The sequence below is a fragment of the Arachis stenosperma genome, chromosome 2, assembly GCF_014773155.1.
Source record: "Arachis stenosperma cultivar V10309 chromosome 2, arast.V10309.gnm1.PFL2, whole genome shotgun sequence".
Lineage (NCBI taxonomy): Eukaryota > Viridiplantae > Streptophyta > Magnoliopsida > Fabales > Fabaceae > Arachis > Arachis stenosperma.
The window spans coordinates 96747880-96760262 of record NC_080378.1 but is presented as its reverse complement, the minus strand read 5'-3'; the positions used below and the strand labels follow the sequence as shown (position 1 = coordinate 96760262).

Sequence of the window (12383 nt, the reverse complement as noted above, 5' to 3'; positions counted from 1 at the left end):
GTCTTACTATTAAATTTGACATGAATAGTTAACAGAGCGAGTGATGTGGATGTTAATAACGTTACTAGTTAAATCATATATTCTTCCATGTGTTAGAGAAACATAACCTAAACCTTCTTGTAACACTTTTTCTCCTTGATTTTCTTTTTGTACAAAATCCCAAATCCTAGCAACCAATCATCAACACTCCAAAATCAAAAGAAAAACTTTTATATTGGTGATCGTTGGTGAATTGATTCACTTACATACTGAAATCGAATGCTATTGACTGTTCAATATGTAAATTATTTGTGTCAAATTTAATGGTAGGACAATATTGAACCCGCTTGAAAATTTTTTAAAATTGAAATAGGGCAATTGAAAGTTTTTAGAATTAAAATAGAACGTTTGTAATATTATAGACTAAATTAAGATTCGACCTAAATGTTGGGAACTAAAATAATATTTTATCCGTAATCGAGTCAATCGATAACCAATACTCTAACTGGGTCCGTTTCTAGTTTCATTCTTCTAACTATGGTCATATAAAAAAGGACTATATTTCATATGACGACTATAATATGAATGATCATCGAAAAAATAAATGTAGTTGAATGATTATATAAAATGATTTACATGGTTAATACATTAAAATTAAACTCCTTCTAAAATATATACATGAGAAGAGTTGATACACAACTTTTTTTTTTAAATATTCTTCATTATATATAATCCATATTTTTTTTAACTATTTTAAGTTATAAACAATTTTCTACTCCATCTATTTTTTATGTTTAAAATAGGCAATTAGTTTGTTCTTTTTGTTACTCTATCTATTGTTTATGTTTAATTGAAATGGAAATATATTTTCAATAAAACTATGTAACTATATTTTTTTTGAACCAAGTTCAACTAAATTTAGTTATTGTACAGACATTTTTTTAACGTCGTTGTTATTGCTGTCACGCTCTTCTTCTTTTCTTCCTTCTTTTTCTTCCTCATCTTTTTTCATTATTATCGTCATCGTCATCTTTTTCTATATATGTTCAAAAAATTAGAGTACATAAATTTTGAATTATAGCACAGAAATTTTGGTACACAGTTGTATAATATAAATTTTTTTTAAAAAACTATATGTCTAAAATATTGACATTCAACTAACAAGCACAATACATAAATTTTGGTGTATGCACATCACAAAAATTTTTAAAAAATTATGTTTAGGACATTGACACTCAACTAACAATATACACACAACATATAATTTTGGCGCATGACAAAGAAATTATTGTGAATAATATAGAAATTTTTGAAGAACCACATGTCCAAAACATTGATTTACCCAACCAACAAAATATATTCACAGCAAAAATTTATGTGTTATATGCAAAAATTTTTACTATATCGAAAAATTTGTGCCATATGCAAAAATTTTAATACTATACCAATAAATTTGTGTATTTTTTAACAAAATTTTTTGTGCTAAATAAACATGGAGAAAGAGAAGCGTGACGCATGCGGGCTTTTTATATTAGACTTGTTCTAATTTAATTGGATTTTATTACAGAAAAGCTTGTACATGTAACTTAATGTTGGCTATATTATCTGTACAGCGCACTAAACTTACCAGATTTTAGTATATTGAAAATAATAATGAAAATATAAAAAAGGCCATGCGAAAACTGCTAAAACAAAGGAAAAAAGAAAAAAAAGAAAAAGGAATGAATATAATGGTTACATTGAATTATGAATCACAAATTTGCAATCTGCCATAAGCCCCATTTGAAGGGTGGTTTTCAATTTATGAGATGGATCAACAACGTGCACTTGTTTAAGGAAGAAGCAATTATGGATGGCCAATCGTCGAAGCTGAGGCATTGCACCTTTCTCTAATCTCCACCTCTTGACATATACCTCTTTCATGAGAAACATTTGAAGCTGTGGAAACTCTGTGGTGCCACAATTAAGAGAATCTGGCAAGATACCATCTATTAATTTCAAAACTTGGAGGTTAGCAAGATGTGCTAGAGCATTTATAATGTTGTGGTTCTCATCAACAAATAATTTTAAGGTAACCTTGGTAAGATTTGATGGAAAAGCAGCCGCATGTAAATAGTTTGAATCAATACATTCTACATGCAGCGTAGAGAGGTTGCTTAGGCAGAGCAGGCTCAAAAAATATTCATGTGGTGTATACTCCTGATTCAACCGCAAACCTAACTTCTTCAAGTTAGGTAGCCAACCATTTTCTAGTGCTAATGTTAATTGCTGATCAAGAACCACTTCACAAAGAGTTTGGAGATTCAACGATGATGTTTCGGCGCCGTTTGATGGTAGCTCAACGGTCAATAACATGTAAACATGTCTCAGCCTCTTGAGATTCCAAATTTGACTAGAGGTTGTGTGTGTGTTCAAATCCCTCAGATCTAGTGTTTCTAAATTACAAAGGCTCCATATACAATCTGGAATGTCTGTAGCTTCATAATAACAAGAAGTACTTCTTTCTATTCTCAAGTATTTTAGGTTGATCATTACCTTCAAATCACTCGGTGTTGATTTTGTGAATACTCCTTTTGCTAAATGTAGCACATGAATTGATTGGAAGTTCTCTAGATTATCATCTAGGTGCTCATTTTTAGCAAAGATAAACAAGGATGTGCATGATTCATCGCATTGCATAGAAGAAATATTATAGGTAGATTGTGCTTTACCGAGTAGAGACAACCTTCGAGGATTTCTCAAGGAATGAATGTTGGACTTTGTACAAATCTCTAGAAACTTGTCAACTTTGCTAGTTGATATGCAAAAGTCATGTAACAGATCATGGATTTGACAATATTTGACACCGCCGTCACTCCTTCTTTTTGTCACTTGTACCAAGCAACGATCCACCAGCTCATCTAAGTATTCATCGCCAACGTCTTCTGGTTCCGGCGCATATGGTATTCCACATTCTTCTTGTTGAACGAATCCTTCGGCCATCCATAATTGGACCAATTTCCTTGCGGAGATCGTATAATCCTCAGGAAAGAGCCCAAAATACAGAAAACACGGCTTCAATCTTGTAGGCAAATCATCGAAGCTGAGCTTCAATGCATCCTTGACTATGGAATTATCTTGAGCAAGATGCCAATTCACATGTCCTTTGATTCGCAACCACTCTCTTTGTGACCTTTTCTTCTTAGAAACAAGTCCTGCTAAAGTGATTATAGCAATTGGTAAACCTCCACAATTTTCAACCATTGACTTACCAATAGACTCTAGATCAGAGGGGCATTCTCCACCCCAAAACACTTTCTTACAGAACAGTTCCCAACTTTCTTCGTTGTTTAGAAATGGAAGGTAATGGGAAGGCACTGGGCTTGTGTAGTTTGCCACCTCATTATTACGACTAGTTATAAGTATTCTGCTACCAGTCTTGCCACTTGGAAGGGCACGTTTTATGTCATCCCACACAAGAGGATCCCAAAGGTCATCAAGAACTACCAAATACTTTTGCTTCTTTAAGTATTCTCTCAATTCATCCCTTATTTCCTCCTCACTTGAGTTTTTAAATTCAAACACGGGTTTCTTCACTTTCTTCAGACAACGTAGAAGGCTCAACAAAACTTCCCTTGCCACATAGCTTTTAGAAACAGAGCTCCATGCGCGGCAAGAGAACAACTTCTTGACCTCATAGCCGTTATAAATCTTTCTAGCAATGGTCGTCTTACCTAAACCACCCATACCAATTATGGAAACAACATTAGTAGGTAGATCATTTTCCTTAAGCTGATTAATTATAGTGCTGACGTTATTCTGAAAGCCTATTATTACATCCCCTTCCTCTGTGCCCCTTTGTCTATGATTTCGTTTAGCTAGTTCCATGCTTTCGAATTCATCTGTACCAATGCGGTATTTCTTAATCTCAACACCATCCAACCCGTGCTTATTGACCAATTTTTCATCTCTTGTGGTGATAATTATCCTACTCCCAGGACCAAACCAGTCACCTCCTCCTACCAATGCATGTAGTTGCTGCACATTATCAACATCATCTAGAACTAGAAGAACTCTTTTATGGCCTAAATTTTGTTTAATTTCAGAGGATCCTTTAAATGTGCTACCTATCATGATTGTTGCTTCCTCACCCATCTCAATTAAAAGTGTCTTTTGGAGATCTCCTAAACCACTAACACTTTCCTTTGATTTTTCACCGACATTGGCAAGAAAACTAGCAGCTTCAAATTGATGCATGATTTTGTTATATAGCTCCACAACAAATCTTGTTTTACTCATTGTTTCACCATCTCCATAAATAATTCCCAACATGCAAAGAGTATCACTGGATTCAACGTCTAAAAGTGATTTCACATCTTCTAATTGAGAATCAAATTCAACATGGTTTTGGAAAAGGAGAGGTTGTGGAGGAAGGTTTCGTAACACCTCTTCAACAATTTTGTCAATAATGTTACTTTCATACCTACCAAAGGACATGCTCCTTATAGTTAGTATATGTACAGTACTTATTTCATTATATGTAATGCTAAATAGAATAAAACTCACATCTTTAAAATCTTACAATAGAATGATAATAAGAAAAAAGAGATCCAAGATATACATCACAAAAACCTCCAGTGTATTTTTTGTCTATATCTGCTATGTATATCATATAATAAAAGTAGCTACAACTTATTTATAGGTGTTAAGCAAATAAAAAATCAGAAATTTAAATTCAAATATAAATACTAATCTATCTAATATATAAACACAAAGATAAAAAAGGAAAATAAAAGGGTAAAATAACGAGTTTGATGATGTGGAGGATATTCAGATTGGAATAGAGAGGTGCTCCAAGAGTTTTGATAGGACGACTTCTTGTGGATAGATCATTCACGGGAGGAACAATGGAGGCTGCACTGCAAGCGATTTGGAGACAGCCGGATGGATCCAAAGTTGTTGATTATGGCGGGAATATTTTCCAATTCTTCTTTGAGGATGAAAAAGATGTGATCAGAATTGAGAAAGGCGATCCTTGGTTATTCAAGAATTATATTCTTAATTTAAAGAGAGGGAGGGAGGACGAACTTATAGAAGAGGGTAACTTTACCCATGTGCAAATATAGATCCAGCTTTGGGGTCTCTGAATACTACAAAACGAAAGAGCTAGGCTGGAAAATTGGAAGCCCATTTGGGGAGGTGCTGGAGGTAGATACTTTTCAGGTTCGGGACAAGGAAAACAGAATTGTCAAAGTTCAAGTTAGCCTTGACATAACCAAGCCTCTTTGAAGATTCAGCAGGATTGCAGGGCCAATAAGAAAGTTATAGAGGTGATCATTAAATATGAATGCATGGGAAACTTCTGTAACTACTGTGGTCTGTGGCCATCTCAGTCATAAAGCAAGGGGGTGTAGTTTGTAATTGGAAGACTCGCAGACAGGGGAGGTCAAGGAGTAAGGATGAGGGACTCGTAAATAACACGTCTCAGTTCCGAATTGAATAAAAAGTATAGGGTTTAGAGAACTTGGAAAGTAATTCACCTTTGAAAATAAAATAATTAACTCTTACATGTCTGCAGTACAATGTTGTCCACTCAGGTTGCCTACTGAAGTCAAAGCCAACCTCCATGCTTCCATCTTGTGTGAGTTTCTGCCATTTTCATGCTTAATCATAGCTGCTTCATATTGATTCCTTTGATGGCGCACATCCGATGGTTCTACCTTGTAGAAAATTGGCAAAACTCTTTGTCTTCTCCCCCTGTCCGTACACTCCATGATCTTGGCTAGCTCATCCAGGCACCATGTAGAAGAAGCATAGTTTTGACATAGCACAACAATCGAAATCCTTGATTTCTCAATTGCTTCAAGAACAGCATGCCCAATTTCATCACCTGTTTTCAGGTTGTCACGATCCCTGAACGTGTTGATTCTTTTGCTTGTCAATGCGTGGTAGAGACAATCTGTGAAACCGTACCTTGTATCGCCTCTAAAACTGAGAAAAACATCGTATGTGAAAAACAAGGATGGTGGTGTTTTACTTGTACCATGGTTTGCCATGGTGGAGAGTCTTGTGCTGTGATTTAAGTCAAATAAATCATCAGTGTGGTATGAACGCAGCAAGGATTGGGATTTTTTTACTTTGCCAAACAAAGCCTTAGCGAGAATCGATTTTGGAATGGAGTCAACGATGGAGAGGAACAGGAAATAAAAAAACAGGTTAGGAAAGAGATTAGCCAAGTAAATAGTTAAATTAGCCTCTAAAAAGATTATTTATTTTTAAATTAGTCTCCAAAAATTTTTTTAATAAAAAATATTGTTTAAATATTTTAAATTAGTCATGTTAATTTTTTGGTCACTTTTATTGTTAACGGCATCAGAGTTTATTGATGTCATACATTAAGTAATATCACAATACATATTTAGTAATTCTAATTGACTATTAATATGATTAGTTTATGAAATTAGATTAAATTAATCCTAAATTGAGAGATTCAAATGCATTAAGGGCCTGTTTAGGAAGTTTTAAAAATTACTTTTTTGAACTTTTGACTTATAAAAAGTAGTAGTATTAATGTTTGGTGTAATTTTCAAAACCAAATTATAACTTTCTAAGAAGTTATTTAAGTTCTTATAGATAAATTAAAAAAATGATTTTTCTCATAATAAAAACTTTTTATCACATTTCGTTTAAAATAAGCACTTTTAGAACTAAAAAACTAAATACAAAATAACTTATTTATAAGCTACTTTTAATATAAGTATTTATTGTTTAAGTTATTTTTTCAAAAAGAGTTTAATTAAGCTATTTATCCAAACTGGGCCTAAGTTATCCTCTTAATTAAGTTTTGATTTGATCTAATTTTATAAATTTATTATGTTAATAATCAATTAAGACTCTTAGGTGTGTATTGGAGTGTTACTTAACGTGCCACATTAGCAAATTTTGACAGGATCAACCAAGAAAGCGACAAAATGACTAACATGACTAATGTAAAATTTTTAAAGGATGAATTTGATTAAAAACATCTTTTAGAGACCAATTTAAAAAACGAGTGATCTTTTAAGAACTAATTTGACTATTTATAATAAAAAGAAAATCTCAATGCCAAATAAAATTATTATTTTTGTCTAATATTTTTAATTATTAATTTAATTTCTTTAATTTTATAATCTAATAATATATTTTTAACTTATATTTTTATATATCATTGATTAATTATTTGTTAAAAATAATAAATTTGGTTGATTCACTATTTTTTTATATAATAATTTACATAAGATGTTAGGAATTAATGATTTAGTAAAAATAAATTAAAAAATAAAATAATATTGATTCAAATATAAGATAGATATTAAAGAAATTGTTATTTAATATTTCTCTTTTGTATTAGCCAATATATTACAATTGTTATAGTTATTTATACTATTATTCTTTGACAATCACAATTAAGCCTAATCTAATAATTGGACTATTTTAGATTTCTTACATCCATACATAGTACAGGATGTTATCTGCCACGTATGGATGGGGCCACTAGTGTAAAACTGTGAGAGCGAAATGTTGGGATGATTAGAAGCTTTTGTAATGTATGATGTATCTTAAAGGTGGAAGTGTATAAATAGTGTTTGCGAGTTATCTTAAACAATGAAATTCACGACCAAGTAGGGTGATGAGTTTTGTAGCGTCTAGTCCAGTGAAGTGAAATAAGGAGGGGGTGACTTACAAAGATAATTTGACACTCAAATCAAAATGAATTTAAGAGGTAAAGTTTTAGAATTTTATATATTAGATATTTGAGAAGTTTAAAATTCTTTTTATATAAGTGTTTTTTCTACCTCCGATCTTTTAAATTGAGAAAGATACGATTCGTATCCGAATTTAAATACTGATGAGAAATTTGTAGTTATCTAGAAGGTCCCGGATTCTTGAACCGAGAAGGCAAATTGGGCTTGAGGTCGAATCGTCGTTAGGCTACTAAGGTCGGAATCCGAATCCATAACAGTGCTCCTAAACGTGGCGTGTCTGGTTTAGGCAATGATTGCACGTTTTCATGGACTTGGGTTAGAGCTTGACCTTTGGCAGGTCGATTAAAAACGAACGGTTTCTACAGGACTTCTAATTCTGAAGATCGTGCATGCGGTTCTCGAGGCATCGCGTCAGTTGATGTCAAGGGGCTCATTTATTGTTGCCTCTTTGTATTCGCGCTTTTTGAAATGTATTCATTTAAAAACTGCTTCAGTTATATTTGTAGCTTCTTATTTTCTAACTTCCTCTCTCTTTCCTCCATCATTTTCGTGCACGTTCTCTTCCTCCTTTTTGCTTCTGTTCTTCGTCGTGGGAGTTGCTTCAACCGCTTCTATAATTGCGTTTGCTTGGTGGTGTCTGTCTAAGCTTTGCCGTCGTTCACTGTTCGTGATAGTTAGCTACTGCCACTCAAGTAAGCTTCTCTCCTTTGCTGTTTTTTATTGTCTTTTTTACTGTTATGGCAATGTGATTAGTAGTGTAGCCCTGTCGTGAAGATGGTTTTAAGAGGCTTAGAGGGGGTGCCACAGCCTCTTTGTTTAGGGCTTAAACTAGCTTTCTCTTGAGTTTTTCTAGTTTTTGGACTTTTTATTGTAGCTCGTAGGCTTACAGTGGTGGTGGTGCCCCAATTTATAGGTATGGTACGAAGGAGAGCCGAACCTCAATGGGGCCTGTATTCCCAGTTGGGGGGTTCCCTGGACGTACTTTTGGTGCAATGCCAACGTGGTGGGAACCCCTCTACGCCTTGGTGAGGAAGATTTACAAGAGCTTCAGAATGCAAGAGCAATCTGTGGTGGGGGTGCCGCAAAGGAAAATTATGAACTCTCTCTCTCGAACTCCTAGGAGCACGTTTGCTATGTAAATATGGAGGCACCTCAGGTTTCTGACTGGATGTGGGTTTATAAACCCATGTTCGACGACGTAGAGGTTCGTTTTTCCTTTTCCGACTTTGTGATCAGGCTTCTTAATCGGTGCAGTTTTGTCCCCTCGTAGCTCCATCCTAATAGTTTGGCGGCTATTAGGTGTTTTGAGCTCTTGTGCGAGAATCTTGAAATTTCGGCCATTGTGGAGGTCTTCCTGTACTTCTTTTTGCTTACTGTGCCGCACCGAGAGGGTAAGCACAAAAAAGGGGTACATGTCCTTCTGGGCCATCCAAGGCCAGAAGATTATCAGGATCTTTGAGGACTCCTTCCATGGGTTCAAGGAGGATTACTTCAAAGTGAGGCCAGCAAGGGGACATCATCCGTTTTGCTAACTCTAGAGAGGGGACGGAGGTTTCTGACCTACTGGAAGTATGAGGCTGCAGCTGATTATTTAGTGAAGGTGACTTATGAGGGGTTAAGTCGAGAAAGTAAAAACATAGTAGAGGTATTGTCGGTCGTTTTTGGGAATAGGCCGTTGAATGCCCAACATGTGATGGGTGACCAGGAGGGCGGTCGCCAGTATGTAAGTAGGTTTCTCAGTTTTTACTTCGCTTCTATATTCTTCCTTTTAGTATATCTATTCTCATAAGTTATCTCTTTCTGTAGTTGATATGGTCCGGGGGCTTACAACCATGGAAAATCTCATGTCTTCCTTCCTCGAGGTGGAGGAGGAGGAGCAGCCTCAGGCTGAGGAGGTCCCTGCCTTGGGTGCTGATGAGCGGATAATTTATACGCTTTTTGGCATTGTTTTTAGTATGTTTTTAGTAGTTTTAGTTAGTTTTTAGTATACTTTTTATTAGTTTTTAGTTAAAATTCACTTTTCTGGACTTTACTATGAGTTTGTGTGTTTTTCTGTGATTTCAGGTATTTTCTGGCTGAAATTGAGGGATCTGAGCAAAAATCTGATCCAGAGACTCAAAAGGACTGCAGATGCTGTTGGATTCTGACCTCCCTGCACTCGAAGTGGATTTTCTGGAGCTACAGAAGCCCAATTGGCGCGCTCTCAACGGCGTTGGAAAGTAGACATCCTGGGCTTTCCAGCAATATATGATAGTCCATACTTTGCCCAAGATTTGATGGCCCAAACCGGCGTTCAAAGTCACCTACAGAAATTCCAGCGTTAAACGCCGGAACTGGCACCTAAATGGGAGTTAAACGCCCAAACTGGCATAAAAGCTGGCGTTTAACTCCAAGGAGAGTCTCTACACGAAAATGCTTCATTACTCAGCCCAAGCACACACCAAGTGGGCCCGGAAGTGGATTTTTATGTCATTTACTCATCTCTGTACACCCTAGGCTACTAGTTCTCTATATATAGGACCTTTTACTATTGTATTTTTCATCTTTGGATTGTTTTTTATCCCTTGATCATCTTCGGACATCTAGTTCTTAGATCATTGGGAGGCTGGCCTCACGGCCATGCCTAGACCCTGTTCTTATGTATTTTCAACGGTGGAGTTTCTACACACCATAGATTAAGGTGTGGAGCTCTGCTGTACCTCGAGTATTAATGCAATTACTATTGTTCTTCTATTCAATTCCACTTGTTCTTTGTCCAAGATATCACTTGTTTTTCAACTTGATGAATGTGATGATCAGTGACACTCATCACCTTTCTCACCTATGAACAAGGTGACTGACAACCATTCTTGTTCTACAAGCATCTGAGGCTTAGTGAATATCTCTTGGATTCTTTAACCGGAATCTTCGTGGTATAGGCAAGAACTGATGGCGGCATTCAAGAGAATCCGGAAGGTCTAACCTTGTCTGTGGTATTCTGAGTAGGATTCAATGATTGAATGACTGTGACGTGCTTCAAACTCCTGAGGGCGGGGCGTTAGTGACAGACGCAAAAGAATCACTGGATTCTATTCCGGCCTGATTGAGAACCGACAGATGGATAGCCGATGCTGTGACAGAGCATCAGGGACGTATTTCCAATGAGAGGATGGGAGGTAGCCATTGACAACGGTGAAACCCTACACAAGCTTGCCATGGAAAGGAGTAAGAAGGATTGGATGAAGACAGTAGGAAAGCAGAGAGACGGAAGGGAAGGCATCTTCATACGCTTATCTGAAGCTCTCACCAATGATATGCATAAGTATCTCTATCTTTATCTTATTGCTTTATTCGTTTACCACTATACCCATTTGAGTCTGCCTGACTGAGATTTACAAGGTGACCATAGCTTGCTTCATACCAACAATCTCCGTGGGATCGACCCTTACTCGCGTAAGGTATTACTTGGACGACCCAGTGCACTTGCTGGTTAGTTGTGTGAAGTTGTGATTATGCCATGGTATTGAGCACCAAGTCTTTGGAGCCATTACTGGGGATTATTCGAATATGGACAAAGTAGTGTTCACAATTTCGCGCACCAAGTTTTTGGCGCCGTTGCCGGGGATTGTTCGTGTATGGACAACTGACGGTTCATCTTGTTGCTTAGATTAGGTATTTTTTTTCAGAGTTCTTAAAGAATGAATTCTAGTGTTTCAAGGTGATGTTCTTATCATCACCAAAGCTGATTGATCCTCATCAATTTAGCTCTTGAATGCAATGTCCTGCTGAAGCTTGGCTAGCCATGTCTAATTCCTTTAGACTAAAGCTTTAGACTAACATTGCATGATTCCTGGAATTCTCATTAAGAATTTTGATACCTTTATTTTCTTCTTCCACTTAATTTTCGAAAAATCCAAAAAAATTTTCAAAATCATAAAAACCAAAAATATTTTATGTTTCTTGTTTGAGTTTAGTGTCTCGTTTTAAGTTTGGTGTCAATTGCATGTTTCTGTTCTTATTGCATTCATGCATGTGTCCTCATTGATCTTCAAGTTGTTCTTGATGATTTCTTACTCTGATCTTTGAATTCTTTTGACTTGAGTGTTTATGTGTCTCATATAGTGTCAGTAGTATACAAACTGCTAAGTTTGGTGTCTTGCATGCATTGTTATTTGATTCTTGTTGCATTTTTTATTAAAAAAATCCAAAAATATTTTTAATTTGTGTCTTTTCAAGTCAATAATACAAAGAATTGAAGATTCAGAACATACTGTAGAGGAATTATACAGAAAAAGCTGGGCGTTCAAAACGCCCAGTGAAGAAGGACAGACTGGCGTTTAAACGCCAGCCAGGGTACCTGGTTGGGCGTTTAACGCCCAAAAAGGGTGCATTTTGGGCGTTAAACGCCAGAATGGATACCATTCTGGGCGTTTAACGCCAGGATGGTGCTAGGGGGAAGATTTTGTTTTTCAAATCAAATTTTTTTCAAGTTTTCAAAGTTTTTCAAAATCAAATCTTTTTCAAATCATATCTTTTCAATCAAATGTTTTCAAAATTAATTTCTTTCCTTTTTCAAAGATACTTACTAACAATTAATGATTTGATTCAAAATTTCAAGATTGTTGCCTTTTCTGTTGAGAAAGGTTTAATGTTTTGAATCATATCTTTTCTTGTTAGGCAAGTCATTTATTTTCAAATCAA

The 12383-nt window shown here is 35.6% G+C and overlaps 1 protein-coding gene across 2 annotated transcripts; it reads right to left on the bottom strand.

Moving 5' to 3' along the window:
- Positions 1-1701: 1701 nt before the first annotated feature.
- LOC130961941 (toMV resistance protein Tm-2(2)-like) lies at positions 1702-6156 on the bottom strand. Of its 2 annotated transcripts, XM_057887990.1 has the most exons (3): positions 5527-6156; positions 2056-4441; positions 1702-1952 (listed from the first exon to the last, which is right to left on the bottom strand). In XM_057887990.1, exons 1-3 carry the CDS (start codon positions 6012-6014, stop codon positions 1899-1901), a joined length of 2928 nt encoding a protein of 975 aa, XP_057743973.1. In that variant the 5' UTR covers positions 6015-6156; the 3' UTR covers positions 1702-1898. The 2 variants fall into 2 exon arrangements, with proteins under 2 accessions (XP_057743973.1, XP_057743972.1); XM_057887989.1 differs by having other exon boundaries at positions 1702-4441.
- Between the last annotated feature and the right edge of the window lie 6227 nt (positions 6157-12383).